Source organism: Sus scrofa, chromosome 7, assembly GCF_054392235.1.
Source record: "Sus scrofa isolate SSC_HxYL_T2T_F1_AM1 chromosome 7, Sscrofa_HxYL_maternal_Yorkshire_Landrace_v2.0, whole genome shotgun sequence".
Classification (NCBI taxonomy): Eukaryota; Metazoa; Chordata; class Mammalia; order Artiodactyla; family Suidae; genus Sus; species Sus scrofa.
Window position 1 is genome coordinate 54,186,543 of NC_139389.1, and position 21,942 is coordinate 54,208,484.

Genomic DNA, 21,942 nt, shown 5'->3' on the forward strand with positions numbered 1-21,942 from the left:
TGTATTTTACCCTTTATTTTATGGTCTCTTTTACCATTTTGTCTCTGGTGATTTGGAAGGTATACATCTTATTTTAAATTCTGCTAGAATTAACTCATATTTACATATATACTTCCTATGGCTTTCTTATGTCCCATTTCAAGTTTCCTATAGCTATAGTCCCCAATTTTAAACCTAGAATTTTATCTGAGAATTATAACCTGTGGTGGTTAGTTTATGCACCAACTTGGCTAGGCTATACTACCCAGGTATTAAATCAAACAGTAAGCCTGGTGTTGCTGTGAAAGTATTTTGTAAATGTGTAAATCTACAACCAGGGGAAAGGAGATGACCCTCCATAGTGTGGGTGGGCCTCATCTATCAGTTGGAAGGCCTTAAAAGCAAAATTGAAGTTTCCTTGAAAAAAGATGAAATTATTGCCTCAAGGCTACAGACAGCTTCAGATCCTTCACAAGTCTTTATAGCCTGCAAGGCTGTCCCACAAATTTTGAACTGACAGCCCTCCTAAGAAGAGCCAATCCCTTGAAATATATCTCTTTATATATAATATATACTCTATGTATACTATATATACTATGTATATATGTACACACATATACATACATACACATACAACCTATTATACGTATTTTATGTAAATGAACCCTAATGTTATTAACTTTCAAATGTTATGTAGCTTCTTTTATAAGAACTATTAGAATTTGTCTTATATTAATAACCATATTTACAGTATTATATTTAACTTACTCCAGTGCTTGCCTTTGCACTTTATCTACCTTTATACAATTCCTGAATTTTATTTATTTTCTTAAAATTTAGATTCTGTTTAATCTCTTTATTAGAACACATTTTTGAATTTTTTTCAGTTCTTGCAAAGCAAAAGATATCTTTTGTTTGCTTTCACATGAGAACAGCATTTTAGCAGGGTCTTTGTCTATAATCCAAGCCTTTACTCATAATCTTTCTTTCCCCAAATATTTACAGATTTTTGCGTCACTATCTTCCTACATTTAATGTTGTCAAGCTTTACGTCCCCTTTATGTTTTTCTTACTTTTTTCACTGTTATATCTTGTACTGTGAGGATATGTAGCATTACCCTTGATATTGTTCAAATTAAATGGAACTACTCCCAGGTTTGTTATATGTATTTTAGTTAAAGTTTTAATTCTTCATTGTGCTGTCATTATTCTGGGCTTTTATTAAAAAGAATAGTTACCAATATATGCTTTGTATTTTCTGTTTTCTATTCCTAATAGCTTTTCTTTTATTATTCTAATCTCTTGATCTTGTCTGCTGCATTCAGGTAGATTCCATCATATTCTCTTTCACATTGCCTGCTCACTCTAAGGCAATGGTACTTCTTACTCCCTCCAATGCATTATTAAATTCTGTTATTGCACTTTAAATTCCATAAGATTCTTCATATGCTTCATCTCACTCTTATTTCATTTCTCTCTCTTAACCAGCTATTATTTCAACCCAGACATTTGTGATCTCACCTTATAGTTCATCTACTATCTCACAGAGCTCTTCTTTTTAAAGATTTATTGACATTAGTAAACAAGTATTATCTAAAATTTACTTCTTAAATAAAACATACCCTCCCCTGCCTTTAGCATGTTTTGTTCTTCCATTATGTTAGAGAATTTTTAAAATTCCATCTAGCCTTTTATTTTTCCATTTATTTATCCTTGAATTATGATTCTCAATATAAATTTTAATTTCATATTATAACAAAACTTCCAGCAGAAGGAAACTAAACCAAAAAATATATCCCTAACTTACTCTCATTCCTTACCTCTCATTGCCTGAAGCAATGTCAGCCCCAAGATGTGTCCAGGATTTCTTAGAATAAGCGCTGTGAAGCTGAACTTTCCCAAATACCCCTGAAAATAAAAGGAGCAACAAATGGAGTCAGCTGTAATTTCTTCTTTTTCATTTTTAACTTTATTGATTTGAGCTCTCTCCTTTTTTTCCTTGATGAGTCTGGCTAAAGATTTATCAATTTTGTTGATCTTTTCAAAAGAACCAAATTTTGATTTCATTGATCTTCGCTATTGTTCTCTTTGTCTCTATTTCATCATTTATTTCTGCTCTGATATTTATGATTTCTTTCCTTCTGCTAATTTGTGGCTTTGTCTGTTCTTCCTTCTCTAATTGTTTTAAGTACAAGGTTAGGTTGTTTATTTGAGCTTTTTCTTTTTCTTTTTTTTCTTTCTTTTTTTTTTTTTTTTTGAGGTAAGATTGTATTGCTATAAACTTTCCTCTCAGAACTGCTTTTGCTGTGCTTCATAGGTTTTGGGTTGTTGTATCTCTGTTGTCATTTTTCTCAAAGTATCTTTTGATTTCCTCTAGATTTCTTCAGTGATCCATTGGTTGCTCAGTAGCACATTGTTTAGCTTGTAGAAGTTTGTATTTTTCACAGTTTTTTTTTCCTTGTAGTTAATATCTAGTCTCATAGCATTGTGATCAGAGAAAGTGCATGGGATAATTTCAACTTTTTCAAATTTACCAAAGCTTGATCTGTGGTCCAAAATGTGATCTATCCTGGAGAATGTTCCATGTGCACTTGAGAAGAATGTCAAAGATGACACAAAAAGATGGAAAAATATACCATCCTCTTGGATTGGAAGAATCAATACTGTCAAAATGACTATACTACCTAAGGAAACCTACAGACTCAATGCAATCCCTACCAAATTACCAAAGACATTCTTCACAGAACTATAACAGAATATTTTAAAATGTGTATGGAAACACAAGAGACCCCGAATAGCCAAAGCAATATTGGAAAAGAAAAAATAAAATGGAGGAATCAAGCTTCCTGACTTTAGACAATACAACAAAGCTACAATCATCAAAAAAATATGGTACTGGCACAAAAACAGAAATATAGACCAATGGAACAGGATAGAAAGCCCAGATATAAACCCAAGTACCTATGTTCAACTAATCTATGACAAAGAAGGACAGAGAATACAGTGGAAGAAAGATAGCCTCTTCAATAAATGGTGTTGGGAAAACTGGAAAGCTACATGTAAAAGAATGAAAGTAGAACACTATCTAATACCATATACAAAAATAAACTCAAAATAGATTAAAGACCTAAATATAAGACCAGACACTATAAAACTCCTAGAGGAAAACATAGGCAGAACACTCTTTGCCATAAATCACAGCCACATGATCCACCTCCTAGAATAATGACAATAAAGATGCAAATAAGCCAATGGGATCTAGTCAAACTCAATAGCTTTTGCACAGCAAAGGAAATCATTAAAAAAACAAAAAGACAACCCACAGAATGGGAGAAAATCTTTGCCAATGATGCAACAGACAAGGGGCTAATCTCCAAAATACACATGCAATTCAACAACAACAACAAAAAAACAATCCAATTGAAAAATGGGCAGGAGATCTAAGTAGACATTTTTCCAAAGACGACATCTGGATGGCCAACAAGCATATGAAAAAATGTTCAATATCACTAATTATTAGAGAAATGCAAATCAAAACTACAATGAGTACTACCTCATACCAGTCAGACTGGCCATCATAACAAGTCAACAAATAACAAATGCTGGGGAGGGTGTGGAGAAAAAGCTACCCTCCTCCACTGTTTCTGGGAATGTAAATTGGTACAACCTCTATGGAAAATAGTATGGAGTATCTCAGGAAACTAAATATAGAGCTACCATATGATCAAGCAATTCCACTGCTGGATACATATCTGGACAAAACCTTCATTGAAAAAGATACATGCACCCCTATGTTCATAGAAGCACTATTCACAATAGCCAAGACATGGAAACAACCTAAATGTCTATCAACAGATGATTGGATTAGGATATGGTACATATATATACAACGGAATATTACTCTGCCATAAAAAAGACAAACAAATGCCTTTGCAGCAATGTGGACAGATCTAGAGACTCTCATACTAAGTGAAGTAAGTCAGAAAGAAAAAGACAAATGCCATATGATATCACTTATTTTTGGAATCTAAAATATGGAATAGATGATCCTATCTAAAAATAACAAACAAACAAACAAACAAACAAAAACCAGAAACAGATCATGGCCAAGAAGAGCAGACTTGTGGTTCCTAAGGGGGAAAGGGGAGGGAGTGGGATAGATGGGTATTTTGCGTTTTTTTGTTTTGTTTTGTTTTGTTTTGTTTTTTGGCTGCAAACTGTTATACTTGGAATGGATGGGAAATGTGATCCTATGGTACAGCACAGGGAAATGTGTGTCATTGGGTCACTTTGTTGTACAACAGAACTTGACTAAACATTGTAAATCGACTATACTTAAATAATAAAAATAATAAATACCTTAATAAGGTAAAAACGGGTAGGAAAATCCTTCAGAGAAATGAAGGCCACATAAGTAAAACTCATTAGAGAAGTTATTGCACAAGATGGATGATACAAAAACTGTATATGATGATACCCACCTTATCAGAAAAAGAATAGTTAAGTACTTTATTTTAGCAGGTCAACTCTATTTTACATGGCTATGAACATATTTTTATTCTCCCAAAAGCTATAGAGAAATGAATGTTATACCGTATCAAATCATCCAAGAGCTGGGAAATAGACCATTCTAATGGTTAACTAGTTAGATTTCCACCATTAAGTGACTCAAAACCATTTGCAATTCTGATGAAAGTTAACTGGTTTTGATATTTCATGTTAAATTTTCCAAAGTCAAGGGTAATTTTGTTTCCTGAGGAAGGAGATCTGGTGCTATTAGCTTTGTTTTCAGCAGTTGGACCTCAGAATTTTTTTTCATTACAGATATCAAAGGATCGATCTCTAGCTCCTTCATTTCAAAAAATAATGTATTTCAGACTTAATATAAAGCCTTACCAGGGACATGCTTGATGCAGTCCAGTCTTATTCCTTCAGGTCTTTCCTCTTACACATTTTATTGCCATTTAAAATCATGTGAAGCAAAATTCCTCATATTCTAGTGGTCTAAACATATTTTGAGCATAAACCCAAGCAGTAACAAAATTAGGACCATGCACTCCTAACACACGTCTACTTATTCATTTTTAGATAAATAACCTTACAAACAAATGGATATATTCATACAGGTTTGAATAGAAGTTGCAATGTTTTCTTCCTTTATGCAAGTTGCCTCCATACCAATGGATTGGTGCACCCCATTTTATTGCAAATCACTAACCTTGAAAACTAAAGATTTTACAATTTTTAACAGAAAATATATAAATAAGGAAAGCAAACACCAGTAAGACACAAATAATATGCCTTGGATTTTTTCCAATGTAAACTAAAAAACTCAGAACTTCATCCACCGTTTACATCAACATCCATCATTTTACTCTAATTCAGCAAAAAGTAAGACGATAATAAAACTAAAATAAAGATTAGTGGAAATGGATAAAATAACTTACTTTGAGGATATATTCTGGAATCAATCTTTCACAATAACAAGCCTACATTATTATGTATGTATATATACATATATATAAAGTATCATCATCAAAAACTTAAGCTTTTCCACTATCAACTAAATGAACTAGACATGAGAGGAACACAGAATAATTTAGAGAAATTTCCAACAAAGATTTTAACAAAAGCCAGTTTATCTCCTTTAATTTACCAGAAAGCAAATTCCTTTATCATTCCCTATCACCAAAGCTTTACTGTAAAATGACATGATTTCTTAGCTATTTCAAGGAGATGATAATATTTGAAGAGATTAAAATCTGCCATGTACTTATGATACCACCAAATATTAAGTCTATGGTGACAAATATCTCATTCCTTATTTAATTTAGAGTCAGGGAAAACGTCAAAACCACATCTTTGGCCATATGCCTGGAGTTGGGGATCAAGACAGGCAAGCTCTTATATTCCGAACACATTTGGCCCAACATGGAACTCCATGGAACAGCATGGACACCGAGAGGAGTCCCAGTTCCTGTTGTTATTCATCAAGTTTGTCAACTTGAAAAAAGTAAAATATCTCTCAACCTCATATTCTTAAAAAGATAAAAATAAACAGCATATATGAAAAAATCTTATGGAAACGATAAAGCACTACCAAAGTGTTACATGGCAATGACTATGTATTTTGAACCTAGGTTACCAAATGCCGTACTATCCTAACATGATTGTTTCCAATTTCCTGAGTCACCAAGATCTTATAAGATTAGTAATGTTGTGCAGAGAAAATAAGAAAATGCTAGAAATCTGATAAAAAGCCTCTCATACCTCTCCCGTAAAAGTCAGTCATTGTATAGCTCTTAACATCATAGTTATACAAGCCCGGTCCCAGTTTCTGTGCTCTTATGTAGACCAATTTTAAAATAGAATGTGGGGAGTTCCCACTGTGGTGCAGCAGGATTGGTGGCCTCTCTGCAGCACCAGGATGCAGGTTTGATCCCTGGCCTGGCGCAGTGGTTAAAGGATCCAGCATTGCCACAGCACAGGTCACAACTGCTGCTCAGATCTGATCCTTGGCCTTGGAACTCCATATGCCACAGCGCAGGCAAAAAAGGAGGGAAAAAAAAAAAAAAAAAAAAGGTGATTTGGTATCATGGCAGTAAATGTTTCTTAGTCACCTATCGATGTATCAGTTTAAAAAAAATCCCTCAGTAACCACATAGTATTTATACTTGATAACACAGACTCTTCGTCCAGACTTTGGTGTTTGACCAATCTAGACATAAATCTAAGTTCTGACACTATAAAACTCTATGCCTCTACTCATCACCTCTGAATCTTAGTTTTGACGTCTGTGAAATGTATACTCCTTATAGGAGAGCTGGTAAGTGAAATAATAAATATAAATTCTCTAGAAGATTGCCTGAAATTTAGTAGATGTTCTATGAATGGTACTTGCCTATCAGAAATGCACACGCATTTCATTTTTAATAACAACCACATTATATTCTTACCAATTGTTCCTGGATCAATACGAATTCCATTGAAACGATCACAAAAGACTCCCTCTGAAGCTCTAAGGAAAATCAGCAGCTTTTTTTCTTTTCCTAAGGGATTTTCTAAAGTACCTGTTTACAAACAAAAGTATATCATGTAAGTTAATTTGAAATTTAAAGGGAAAGAGGGAAATCGTGATGTAATTTTGAGAATGCAAAGCAGATGCTATAAAGTAGACTAGATGGAGAAGAGCCAATGCCACAAAGATGAAATAAGAATCGGGGTTGGGGGGGAATGAGATGAAGTAAACTTCTCTGCGGGAGACTGAATCACTCTTCAGTAGATAGTCACCCTTCCTTCTTCCTCAGGACAGAATTTACTTAGCTGACCTACTAAGACTTAACGTGTTCACGTGAATTGTTTTGGCCAATGAAATTTGGGCAGAAGTGACAGTAATGCCAGTTCTGAATCGATGCTTTAAGATGCTTGGCAAGTTTCACAAGATCACTCGCAATGACATTCCCTACTATGAAAGGAGAATTCTTTAAATAGCCTCTAGGGCCTGAATGAAGAGACATACGCAACAGACCTGAGCAGAATCCATGAGCTGAAACTAGTCTGAGTTGGCATAAATATTTGTTGTTGTGAGCCACTGAGACTTGGGGATTATTTGTATTGCAGCAAAACCTAACACTGTCAATGGCTGGATCCCCACATTGCTTTACATGCATTTTAGCATTTAATCATCACAATGCACCTGAGAAGTATGATTCTTAACTCAATATTAAATATTCATACAGAATAAGGTTTAGACGTTAAGGGCCACATACAAATTTATCCAAGCAGTAAGCAACAATCTGAATTTGAACAATGGTCTGGGTTTTTTTGTTGGTTGGCTGGTTAGTTTTGTTTGCTTTGTTTTTGTTCTGTTTTTTTTATTGCTGTATCCATGGCATATGGACGTTCTTAGGCCAGGGATTGAATCCAAGCTACAGCTGTGACCTAAGCGGCAGCCACAGCAATGCCAGATCCTTAGATCCTTAACCCACTTCAAGGGTCAGGAATCAAACCCATGGCTCCACAGCAACCCAAACTGTTGTAGTCAGATTCTTAACCCACTGTGCCAAAGTGGGAACTCCATCAATGGTCTGTTCATGCTAAGCGTTTTATTAAACAAGTAATAGGTTATTATCTAAGCCTAAATTCTTCTAGCAGCATAAGGATGCAACCCATTCAGGCTGTGATATTCAAACAACAGTTGGGAATTACTTCTGACCTTAATCTGTTGATGTAAATAGCAGAGTTTGATCACTTTCACAGTATGAAAATTGTTTGGGGAAATTATTGATATTGTGTTAGTGAGCATGGACCAAAGATTATCTTCTTCAGAAAATATATCTTGGAGTGCATAAAATACTACAAAGCCTTAGATTTTTTTTAAGAAGAACTAATAAGAAGAATGTCTCCTTGGTGTTCCCGTTGTGGCACAGTGGTTAATGAATCCGACTAGGAACCATGAGGTTGCGGGTTTGAGCCCTGGCCTTGCTCAGTGGGTTAATGATCTGGCATTGCTGTGATCTGTGGTGTAGGTTGCAGACGTGGCTCGGATCCCGCGCTGCTGTGGCTCTGGTGTAGACTGGTGGCTACAGCTCCGATTAGACCCCTAGCCTGGGAACTTCCACATGCCGCAGGAGTGGCCCTAGAAAAGGTAAAAAGACCAAAAAAAAAAAGAAGAGTGTCTCCAAACTAAATACTGAATCAGAAAAATTGATAAAACATATCTGCTATCAAACATGTCTTTCCAGTTAAAAATCCCTAAAAACACGATCCCAAATGAAGTTGCCACATATAGTATGAAGTAAAAGGTAAACTTAAAATTGCCAGGGTGTCCTTTTGGTGCAGTGTTCTTTCAGGGGCATGAAATTATTTTTCCCAGTTGGCACTCCATATATACCTGGCCAAAGTCTCCGTGAGAGTTTTCAGCTTGCTACATACCTGTGTCTGGAGCCCAGCCTCCACAGGCACGGGTCTACAAGGGATTGTTGAAAGTAAGACTCAGAGAGGTAAGTAAATCTGCCTGGCGTCACACAGTAGGTCAATGGGCGTGCAAGGATCAGACCCCACAGCCCATGTTTTCCCAGTGAAATGCTAAGGTATGTGGCAGCCCCACGTAGGTAATATCAATCCTCAGCTCATGACTAATGTATCCTCTTAGCCAAAACAAAGATGTGCAGAAAGAAAGGGCCCAGGGGAGGAAGAGAACGTTCAGAAAATTGCGTGTGGTATAGCTTTTATCTGGCAGTTCGAAGTCTGTCCAGTAAGCCATTTTCCAACTGTGATTTCATTTATTTCACGGAGGGTAGTTTAGATTCTTGGGGGGAAAAAAAATGGCCTAGCACTAAACAGATACCAGAGAGAGAAAAAAAAAGTAGGACAGTTTGTGCCCTAGAGAAATGTATGCAGAGTTCCACAAAAAGAGTTCAGCGTTCCTCTAAAATCAGAGATTAAATCAATTATGCAACCCCAAACTGCAGCACATGTGGCGTTCGTGCAGAAAGTCTGGGCAAAATTAGTCAGCCTGCCGTGATCTTTTGGTATCTGGAGTGACCAGCGTTTGGATTCTTTTTTTGTGATATGGATGAAGGGAAAGATGGAGAATAGGGTCTAAGCAGAAAGAAGGCAAGAGTGACCTAGGAGAAGGAAACAGATGCTATTTTAATATGAAAATGCAGTGTGTCAGGGATGTGTAAAAGCTGGGGAATGGAAAACCTTAAAGTCTAAACTCCTCCCTTTATTGGCAAATCTAGCATCAAATAAAGGGGATGGACTCTCACTCGCTCAGGCTTTGCCCCTAAATGAGAGGAGCCACCACTAAGAGAAGGCTCTCAGGATAATAGGTTCCCCTCTGACTTTCTTTTTAAAGCTGCTTCCAGCCACTCTAAAGTGTAGCAAAAGGCATTTTCAACCTGGATAAATGTAGATACTCACAACGGAGGGGAAACTGTCGCCGTGGTATACAGACAAGTCAGGTGTTTTTTCATACATGATTTCATTTAATTCTCACAACCCTGTGATGGCTGTCACTGAGACTCTCAGGAGGAAATGGAGACAAAGAGAGGTTAAGGAACTCGTCAGAAATCACACAGCCAATACGTGGCAGAACTGGGCTTAGCCTCCAAGTCCCCTCCGAGGACACGGGGACAGAGAGGAACAGGAAAGAAGTAAAGGGAAGTTGTCATGACCTAGGATGATGGTGGGCAAAGGAGGGGAAACAGAAAACATTCCAGATGCTAAAATCACCTGGGGAGATGGAAGAAAATGAGGTCTGGTATATGAAAGATAACTGTTATATTGATTTGAGGAACAGGGTACAAATGGATCCCAGGAACCTCACAGATAAGAAGAAAGGGAAAACGACCCTGTATTATTTTATTACGGAATCAAGTATAAACCTAGTTTACATGTCAGGCCACACTTTTGGCCCAACTCCCCACACATTGTGACCAGGCCAACCCACCCTGAATTATATACCATTCCCTCCATCCTCCTCCGAGCACAGGAGATGCCCCAGGCTTTTATACACCTGACCTTCATCCTGTCTAACTCCTAATCATATCACAGAATTTGGCTCCACTGCGATTTATCTCTAAAAGCCTGTGACCTTGACCTAGATGCCCCCCTTTTGTGCATGAAAAGGTCCATGCCCCTTGTTGCAATAATTCTCCTTCAAGGAACCTTAAAGAAATAGTATGGAACATGAGCAATGGTCAGGGTCCCAAGTTCTCCACGGCCGTGTTCTTTACAACAGCTTTGTGCAGTTAGAACTCCTTCCTTGCTCCCAGTTTCCACGCCATGCTCAAGAGCTGAGCCATCTAACCAAGTCCCTAAACAGGACCAAACCCAGCTTTGACACCGTCTCTGATGGGACCCCTCTTTGTTGATTATGTCTGTGTTAAGTTGCCCTCCACGGGCCATTATAGCTGACTATGTTTTGCCTCAAGGCTCCAACACTGTACAGTAAGTGTCTTTTGCCTAATTGCCTCCTTCTCTTTACACGGCACCCACTGAGAGAAGCGGCTGTGCGTTTCCAGCAGAGTCCACGTATGTTTTATGCCCCAAATGGTCAACTAGGTAATTTTAACCAATCCTCTTATATCAAACAATTAGAAATAAAGAGGGATATTGCATGGTTTAAAAAAAAAATGACTCATTTCACCAGTGTTATAAGAATTTTGAGTATATGTGTGCCTAGCATCATAGCTCTAGAAGAAATAAAGCGAAAATTAACAGAATGACAATGAAAATAGATAGTCCTATAATAACAGTGGCAAATTAGACACGATTGCTCATAACATAAACAAGAAAGTAGTAAGGATGCAACAGTTTAGACTAAATAATTTACAAACAACATAATAGGCATAGATGGGCAACTAAACTCACCAATAATCACTGTCCTTTTCAAGACTGCATAAAACATTCACAAATATTGGTCATGTGATGACCCTAAAGCATATTTAGCAAATGTAAAAGAATTAAAACTGTATAGCATATGCTTGCCTACCACAGTTCAACCAAATGTACAATTCATCTTGGGAAAGTTCTATAAAATAAACTATATTAAATAAAGGTTTTCCAATTATCTAGAGATTCCATTCTGAGAGTAAAAAAGCAAGCCACAGAGTAGACAAAAGTTTTTGCAACACATATAACCAACAAAAGGTATGTTCCAAAATATACCAATGACTTTGATAGATCAACATAAAAAAGATAATTCATCATTTAAAAGGGGGCAAGAGATTATTCACAATAGCCAAGACATGGAAACAACCTAAACGTCCATTTACAGATGAATGGGTTAAGAAGATATGGTACATAGAATTAAACACTACTCAGCCATAAAAAAAGCCAAATAATGCCACTCATAGCAACATAGATGCAACTAGAGATTATCATACTAAACGAAGTTAAATCAGAAAGAGAAAGGCAAATACCATATGACATCACTTACATGTGGAATCTAAAATATGGCACAGTGGAACCTATCAGCAGAAAAGAAACAGACTCACAGACATGGAGAACAAACTTGTGGTTGCCAAGGGGGATGGCGAGGGAATGTGAGGGACTGGAAGTTTGGGGTTAGTAGATGCAAAATATTACATGTTGAATGGATAAACAACAAGTCTTACTATATAGCACAGAGACCTGCATCCACTCTCCTGGGATAGACCATGATGGAACATAACATAAAAAAAGAATTATATACATGTATGACTGAGTCATTCTGCTGTATAGCAGAAATTGGCACATTATAAATCAACTATAGTTTTAAAAAGTTCAGGAGAACAGCTACGTCACAAAACAAGATATACAATAAAAAATAGACAATAAAAAATTTTAAAATGCTCTTCACATTAAAAATTAGAGAAATACAAATTAAAACAATCATAAGATCCAACCACATACCCACTAGAATGGATCCTTGTTTAGTTGAGCTGCGTACATTTTATTTTATGAACTTTTCTGTACATGTGCGCCATATTTCACAATAAATTATGATGTTTCAATAAGTATAGTAAGTACTCATCAATAAGTACTTGCTGATCAAAAGTGTGGAAACCAATCAAAGTTATACATTTTTCTGCTTCTCTAAACTATTAAAGGTTTTTATAGCTTTAAAGAGGTATAACTGACTTACAAAAAAATTCATATATTTGATGTATACTAACTAAAATTTTAGACACATCTTCCTACTAAACTTTTTGTCAGGTCCTGTTCACCAAATCCAAAGCAACAAATTGTGTTTCTAAATAATCTGTATTTCCATCCAAGTTAAACTTGAAGTTTCATATATCTTGCACATAAAACATAGGGGTTAAGGAATTACCCCCCAAATCCATTTTACACATTTTCTCCTGTCCTCAAAAGTAGGTTATATGTTGATGAGTTGGGACATTGAGCTTCTAATTGGAGCATGACTATTTTTCTCATGTCTTGTAATAGATATTTCCTTCAGAGCAGAGCCTCCAGAACATTCTTAAGATCAGACCCAAGCTGACAAATAGTGCTAACTCAATTCAATTGTCAAGCATGTTCTACTCTGAATTACCTTTTAATTCCCAGTGTATACTTGACCCACTTATCCCAATATACCCCACCGAAATAGAATCAATCCCATGTGGGGGGAAAAAAAAGGAGGGTGGAAGGGCTTTCAACTCCATAAATAACCAGTAGCCATCATCAAATGATAATCTCCAACCCCTCAGAGAGTGATTTTATTCAAGCTGACAAATGTTTATCATTGATGAGGGAGATCTCTCAATTTATTAACAATTTATACAAATTAAAAGTTAACATGTAATATATTCCCTTACATACCTGCAAAATATATAAAAACCCTTAAGTTTTGGAGTTCCCATTGTGGCTTAGTGGAAACGAACCCATCTAATATCCATGAGGATGCAGTTCGATCCCTGGCCCCACTCAGTGGGTTAAGGATCCTGTGTTGCCATGGGCTGCACTGTAGGTCACAGATGCGGCTGGGATCTGCTGTTGCTGCGGCTGTGGCTGTGGCATAGATGGACTGCTGCAGCTACAATTTGACCCCCAGACTGGGAACTTCCACATGCCGCAACTGTGGCCCTAAAAAAAAAAAAAAAAAAAAAAAACCTTAAATTTTCATAAATAAGATTGAGCTAAATTACTTCTGGAAGCCTATGTCTCTGCAACTACCTATAAACTAGGCATGATAATAAAATCCATTTTTCATTATAGTTAAATATTAGTGCATGATAATGATACATGGCAGGATGTGCATATAATACATGCTTTAAAAAATGTTGGCTTTTAGTAGTAATAAGAGAGTAAGAAGTAGTAGTAGTAGTAACAATAGAGAAATGAAGCATTTTCAAATGAATGTTTCCATTTGGAAATTAGGAGAAAGAAGTCAAGCTCTTCCTAGAAACTAATGTCCTATTCCTAAAGTGCTAAACACTAGACATTTCAAAGATAAAAATATTAGATGATCACTCATTTAAATATCCAGCCCAAGGAACTGCAGGGGATACAATTAAATTCCTCTCAAATTCAAATACTCTCATAAGAGTTTTCCAACCAAGAAAAGAAATTATTCACACATTCATTCACTTATTTTCCAGTTTGTTTAGAATTAGTTAGTTTTTCCATGCAAAAATAATTAGTTAAATAATATTTAAAAATTTTTTCTATTTATTGGATAATTAACTATTTAATCATTTTTAAATAATCAATACATCTCTAAGGAATTTTATGTTATTGTGATAGAAGTTCAAGAGTCCAAAATATAATTTGGGAAATGCTGATTTATAAAATATTTAAAAAAGTAAAAATAGAAATTGTCATTGTGTTTAGTAAAGACAAATGATTCTTATATAAGTATTTTGCTTAAAAACACAGATGTTATTTAAGAATAATGTGATTTTATCGGAGAACTGATATCCATCTGAAACTAAACAGGTATTTCTATGCTCCCTCTAATGTTGAAATACATTTTATTTAACTGTTGGCTACTAGTCTTCTTAGGAACTCAGAAAACTGGAGTTTAGGGTTTCCTGAGCCTGTAAAGAACAAAGCTTTTACGCTTTTGCTCTTCTAGTTAAAAAAGTGCAATATTTAAAAGTAACCTCCCTTTGATTTCACCTTTTTAGTGACTAGTAGTTTGATTGGCATAACTGTCAGTGTAAACAAAAACCGATTTGTTGACTGATGATCCATTCTAGCAAATTGTTAAACCATCTTATTTTATAGATATCAATGTATACTTATATTTACATATGAAATGTGTGGTAAATTTGCACTATTTTTAATCATAAATTTGAGAGAATATAATTTTGTTTTGTTTTTATTGATTATATCATTTTTAAACAAACATCACCATAAGATTCTTTCTGGCTACTCAATGAGTCTGACTACTGGGTATTGTGGCTTTAAGCTGGAGGATATGTTTTAATCTACACTTTCCTCTGGTTTGTCTCCTTCTTATTACTTAATCATCCAATGAGCCTTCCAGAACTGTCAGTTTGGAAGGCAATAAACTGCGTATGGATTTTTCTTCTTCTTTAGGATTGAGAAAGTCCCAATCATGGAAGCAATGAAAGAAACTTCCATATACCTAGTACTTCATTTCCTGACAATCAAAGTCATGTGCTAATGATGACCTTAGGCTCCTGCCCACAAATGTGAGACAGGGCTGACAAAGAGCCATCACTGGCTCTGTAAAACAGTATGTGACAAGTTTGAGGATCAAAACCCTAGCATAATTCCTGAGTGACTTGGCAGTGCACCATGTGACCTGGCACTGACAGGCTGAAGGAACAATCTGGTGCTAGACGCTCAGGGGTACTGAAGTGTGGGGCATGTGTTGTTTACTTAGGGATCAGGAAGATTCTGCTAAGTTTTAAAGACACATATTATTACCGATGATCCTTCTCTGAAATCCTCCTATGAACTATCAGGAGAGAATTTTCCATTTGCAGCTTTAAAAGTATGCATAAGATTATAACACTTTCCATTGAGTTGCATGCTTGGATCAAAAACATGTTAACATCACCGATATTAAAGCATGGCAAGGATGTCTCATCTAAAAAAAGACACTGTTGAAAAGGAGGAGTTCAGACAGCTAACAAATGCAAATATTTAAAACATTCAACAAACCAATGTTTATTGAACAGACTTTGAGTCAGGCATTTTTATTACTTTTCCTTTTCTAGACAGAATATAGTTGAAAATACTTTAGATTTGTACAAGATCACCAACTTTTTCATTGTGTTTTTAACCCCTGTTTATTTATTTCATATGGTGTATGGCAGGGGTGGTGGTGTGTGCATTGTAGTTATTTTTACATCAACACTATAATTCCTTCCTCATGGATGCTGACATTTAAGTGTTGGGAGCCTGGATGTATTACAAGAAAAAGGCACTGAGCTGAAAGATAGGCTTAGATGTGTCAATCCATTTATGTATACAGCACGTATACACAGATCATCCACACAGCATGTTATCAGAAGCCTACTCTTGCACTAAGTACCAGGATTATGAAAGATTGTGAAGAAACCTATCATCTAATACAGAGAAGACATTCATGAAAACATACCGTTACAAAACAAAACAAAGAATACAACAATGATGACATGAATGAACAAAATGGACCAGAAGAAAAGGTACACTGAAACCTACAGAATGCAGACAGAAAATGCTCACAGTAAAGGTAGTCCTTGGGCAAAGGCTGGAAGGACGAATATTTGAAGGGACTAAAATACCCTCTATTCCAGGTCCTGCTCTTTACCAGCTATGAGACCTTGGAGACAATCAATAATCTCTTTGGATCTCAGTTGTGTTATCCACATCATGATACAGATAATTCATACAATCTCTGAGGTCTGAGATACTACAGTTTTAAATCTACTCTTGGGGAATTTTCCAGAAGTTGTATGATGAGTCACTAAACTGGATGTATAATCCAGATCTCTAGAATTTCCATATTCACAAAAATCCTAAACTAATTTGTCTTGTTAAAGTCCTATACAAGAGAATATCAAAAAGTAGCAATTTTTGGCACATATTAGAGTCACTTGCATCCTTCATTGTTTTAGAAAGAAACACTGCCCAGTTTAAGATCCAGCCTCCACCATGAAACGCATGCCTACTCTTCACTATTCTCCAGCTGCTGTGGCTGCCTTTCTGCCTCACACCTGTGTAAAGCATATTACTGCCTCTGCCTCAGGGCGTTGACATTAGTTCTTCTTTCTGTCTGAAACCCTTGATAGGCACAGGTAGTTGTAAAAGTCCCAATAAAGGATCATAGATAAAGAGGGAAATCTAGGGGATGTTGGGAGATCACTGTAAGTTAATAAATTGCTCAAAAAAGAGCCATCAGAACAAGGCAGGCTTGCTTGACTAGTGGAGGTGTGAGAATTGCCTCAGGTCACTGGGTGGGGGATGGGATGAGGCTTGCGTTCAGATTCAGACCAAGGGCAGGAGTTGAGGACCATCCTTTTGCTGATTTGAATACACACCTTCCTGGATACTAAGGAGGAGCAACTACTCCCAGAAAGGAAGAGGTGGTCTTTTCCAACTCCCACTCCCCTTGGATAATGATCCTCGGGGCAGAGCTTCCTTGCCTGCCCACTTGCATCTGTCACAAGTGTCCTATCCTAATAAATATTTTTCTTGCCTATCACTTTGTCTCTTGCTGAATTCCTTTCACATGGAGACATGAAGAACCTGAACCTCAGTCAGTCCAGACACTGGGTGAGTGATTCTAATTTAAAACCATGGGTTCAAGTCCCAATCTTGGTTCTGGCCAGGTTCAGACCATTAGTGCTGTCAGTTTTACCCTCTTGTTTAAATTTCTGCAAGTCTAGCTCTTTCTTGTCTCTATGGTCTGAAGCCACACTAGCTCTCCAGAAGGTATTTAGTGACTACCTCATCTATGATGCCAACACCTCTCTTCAGCTCACTCTCTTATTTAGTTTCCTTCGGAGAATGTATTGCCATCTAAAATTACCTTCCTTATTTTACTATTTCATTGTATATTTCCCCCAACAAAAGAATACAAGCATCTGTCTTGTTCACGGTCAAATACTCAAGTCCCAGGAAGAATGCTTGGCACTGAGTTGGCACTGAGTGAAAGAGAAAGTGAGGGATTGAGTCAGAGACAAATTTACTTTCTCCTAAATATCTACTTATTTGCTCCATTTTATCATCCCAGAGAAAGTCATTCATGAAAGCACATAAAGGTTTGATGCCATCACTCAATATGGACAACTGCTCCTTTTCAATCATGAGACTGACTCTGTTCATTTGCCCTTAAGACTGCATTTTAAGCCCCAAAATGAAGTTATTAAAGAATAGGTAAATGGTATTAAATTCATTAGAAATTATTGTCTTTTGGTAATGTGTCAATTTTTTTCATTGTTCTAGATGCAAAGTAACATTTTCTGTCAAAACTATACTTGCTAGCCATTATTCAAAAACAAACAAATCAAAAAAAAAAATAGAATAGGATGGCTAATTTCCTCTCCTGCTTTCTTTGTTCTCTCCACTGTGTCTCATACTACTAACCACTCCCTCTTTCTTGCAAATTCCATCCTTTGTTTGAAGATGTTATATTCTTTTAATTTTCCATCTGTTTTCACAGCTATTTCTTTTCCTTTCTCCTTTCTGAGCTCAGCTTCCTCCACTACCTTTAAAAGGTTGGTGTTCACCAAAATTTTAGCATTGGCCATTTTTCTCCCTATCTCACAGCTTTGATTTCATGTTTTGGCTGATGACCCTCAACTATATACATATATTTAGGATAGTCCTCTCTCCTTTGCTTTCTCCTAAATCTATTTTCCCTCTATATATTACCACTTACACATTCCATTGAAATGTAAATTTGACATGTATGAGTACATGTATTCAGCAAACCACCATGAAGGCTTACTAGGTGCTGACATAGTTCCACCACTTTTATAAATATTAACTCACTTGATTTTTTTGAATGTTTTTATTAAAGTATAGTTAATTTACAATGTTGTGCCAATTTCTGCTGTACAGAAAAGTGACACAGTCATACACACACACATACACACACACATATACATATACACATTTTTTAATATATTATTTTCCATCATGGTCTATCCCAGGAGAATGGATATGCTACACAGCAGGACCTCATTGCTTATCCATTCTAAACATAACAGTTTGCACCTTAATCTCAAACTCCTAGTCCATCCCACTCCCTCCCTGCTCCCCCTTGGCAACCACAAGTCTGTTCTCTATGTCTATTAACTCACTTAATTCTTATAAAACTCTATAAAGTATGATTATTCACCCATTTTAGAGGTAAAGAAATGGAGGGAGAGATGGCTCATGTAATTTACCAGAGTCCCTTAACTAATAAATGCTGGGAAGGAAGTGGAACCTCCTTTAACACATCTGTGGCCCACACCACAGCCCATGGCAACATCGGATCCTTAACCCACTGAACAAAGTCAGGGATCTAAGCCCACATCCTCATGGATACTAGGTGGATTTATAACCTTCTGAGCCACAATGGGAACTCTCTCTAAGACCGAATCTAATCATGTCACTTCCCTGCTTAAAACTACCTTCTGACTGCACACTGCCTTCACGACAAACCCCAAACTCTGTAACATAACACACGAGGCCAAGAAGGCCACCATTCCATAAATCCTACCATCCAGGCATGCTCATTCCCTACAATTTCCTGAAGGTATAAATGCTCATCCACAAATATGTGCCTTTTTAGATCTCTTCTTTTATCTTTAATCCCCCTCCCTGTTGGAAGAGGTGACACTTCCAATTATGTTTTTATTTGTTTGTCTCCACTGCTTTATGGAGACATCTCTTGAAAGCTAGGTTCCCCACTTCTATTTCTGTATAATCAACCTCTCCCGTAATACTCAGCACATGGGAGTCAATGAGCAAAAACAAAACGAATGAAAGAATGAACAAACAAGTGAAATGCTTTCTGCTTATCTTAAGTGTTTTATCAGACTAATGAGACAACCCCTGCACAGAGAATGAAATTGAGTTTGGCATTTGTGATGCAGCTGTAGCCCTCTAAGCAAAGCTTTGATCTTCAACTTCCCTTCTAATGCTAGCATTATGATTCCACTCTACTAAAAGTCAATTGATACCTTTTGCCAGCATCAGTTGCTTTAAAAGCAGGACCACCAAGAAATATAATTCCACAATGTTGGGACTTGGATCAAATGGCAGCAGATAGCAGACATTTTCTGGCAGTGCTCTGTGCCAATGTCCACATCTATTAAGTTTATTTGCTAACTAGTCTTATTATCTATTTCATGTTGGGATTTCTTTAGGGCGTGGTAGAATGGGACAGATGGGTTGAAAGTCTTCCTTCAGGCATAACATACATAGGATTGGGCAGATGGGTTCCTTTCAGATAATCAACCTTTAGGCCTGGAACACATGGACAAGTGGAGAGAAAAAAAGAACATACTGTTGTCTAGTAATAACTAAAAATATGATTGAGAATGGACAAAATTAAAAATAAGAGTTTTAATGTGTATATCAAAGCTGGAAAGTGGCAGTGTCACCTCTCTTCAAAGGTAAAGACCTTCAGGCCACAAATGGTTTTTTGTTTGTTTTGTTTTGTTTTGCTTTTGATTTTTTTTTAGGGCTGCACTTGCAGTATATGGAAGTTCCAGGCTAGGAGTCAAATCAGAGCTCCAGCCGCCAGCCTACACCACAGCCACAGCAACATGGGATCGGACCTATATCTGTGACCTACACAGCAAAGTCCTATCCTTAAACCACCGAGTGAGGCTAGGGATCAAACCTGAGTCCTCATGGATCCTAAACAGGTTCATTACTGATGAGCCATGGCAGGAACTTCTAGGCCACAAGTTTTAATGATTGCAATAAAGAACCTCAGAAACCTAAGAATAACTTTTGGAAGAAGACCACTCTTAGCAATAGAAGGTGTCAACTTGAAATAAGTTTTCTAGTAACAAGAACAAGGCTCAATTTTATCGAATATTTCTATAAACTGGATGAGGATTTTAAAGAATATTAAACAAACAAGCAAGTGATAGTAGTCTGGGAGGAAAAACAAACAAACAAACAAAAAAATGAAGCCAAAAGGATCTCCTAACTGTAGAAGATGGATGGAAATAATAAAATAAAGAGATGAGTAAAAAATACTGCCCTTAGATATCCCTAAAACCCAAGGGAAAACAAAATAATCCTTGCACAAGTGTTCCAGGCAGAGATATATATTTGAGGCAACACGTGTAAAAAGAGGGGAATTAGAGCTGACAATGTAGTTGGCATAAGACGGCTGGATGAAAAAGTTGAATCTCTGGCTGTTTCAACAGGAGGATTGTATCTGCAGGGTGGCAGGGTGTGGTGGAGAGCATCACGTGACTGGGATATGGCTGCCCCAAATGCAGGACATCAGTGAATCCTCCTTTACTGGGAGTTCTGGCTAGGTTTGGTCAAATGGCAGCATGAGAGGATAGAGAGTGAGATCTGTCACACAAAGTCCAGTATCGAGTGAGTCCAGTCACACAAAAGGTCATGCTGCTATCTGACAATAATCTCTATACATTCACTTCCAACTCTATTCCTTCTCTTCTGCTTTAGGGCAAGGGGTAGTAAATACGCTCCTGTTTCTAGCCCTAGGGTTTGCCCCAGGCCATTTGGATTTTTTTAACTGCTTCCTTCATTAACATCTCCAATCATTCAATTCAGTGTGACACGTCTTACCCGCGGGCATCCTGACAGATGAACTAGCATTGATTAAACACCTATTATAAGGCAAGCACTTCCTAGGAGCTGTTACATTTATGGTGTCAGCATCCCTGTGAGGTAGGTTCTACCATTGTCTTAGACTTTACAAATGAAGGAATGGAGGCATCCAGAGGATGATTTAAAACATCAAGTAGTTGGAGTTCCCATGTGGCTCAGGGGTGATGAACCCAACTAGCATCCATTAAGACATAGGTTCAATCCCTGGCCCCACTCAGTGGGATAAGGATCTGATGTTGCTGTGAGCTGTGGTGTAGGTCACAGACATGGCTCAGATCCTACCCTGCTGTGGCTGTGGGAGGCCGATTGCTCTAGCTCCAATTTGATCCCTAGCCTGGGAACTTCCATATGCTGCAGGTGCAGCCTAAAAAAAAAAAAAAAAAAAAAAATCAAGTAGGTGACCAGGCTGGATGCGACCCTGGGTGTCTGACTTATAGTGCATGAATATAGTCCAATACTGCTATATTCAAGTTTCTATGTTAAGAATAATCAGGTCTTATGCTTATACTCTTAATTACTCAGTTGGGGAATAGTTCTTTCCTTCTGGCTTCACACTCTGAGGAATTAAACAAAACAAGTATGTTTAGTGACAATTTCAGGAAGTGTGAGGGGTTCTCAGAAATCTGAGAAATGTGGAGGGAGTGCAAATTTGTAAAAGCTTCCTGAAAAGCAATTTGACCATATGCATCAAGGGCTTTAAAGCAT

At 37.0% G+C, this 21,942-nt stretch overlaps 1 protein-coding gene across 6 annotated transcripts in view; it reads right to left on the reverse strand.

Annotated features, from left to right (window-relative positions):
• PKHD1 (PKHD1 ciliary IPT domain containing fibrocystin/polyductin) overlaps positions 1–21,942 on the reverse strand; it is a 479,188-nt gene that overhangs the window by 156,351 nt on the left and 300,895 nt on the right. For all 6 annotated transcript variants that reach the window (XR_014810260.1, XM_084968324.1, XM_084968322.1 and 3 more), the window contains exons 54-55: positions 6,936–7,049; positions 1,800–1,887 (exon numbers count right to left, since the gene is read on the reverse strand). Coding sequence is in view for 5 of the 6 variants with exons in the window: in XM_084968324.1 (XP_084824450.1) it covers positions 1,800–1,887; positions 6,936–7,049 (202 nt within the window). In the remaining variant the exon portion in view is untranslated. The remainder of the gene's footprint in view (positions 1–1,799; positions 1,888–6,935; positions 7,050–21,942) is intronic.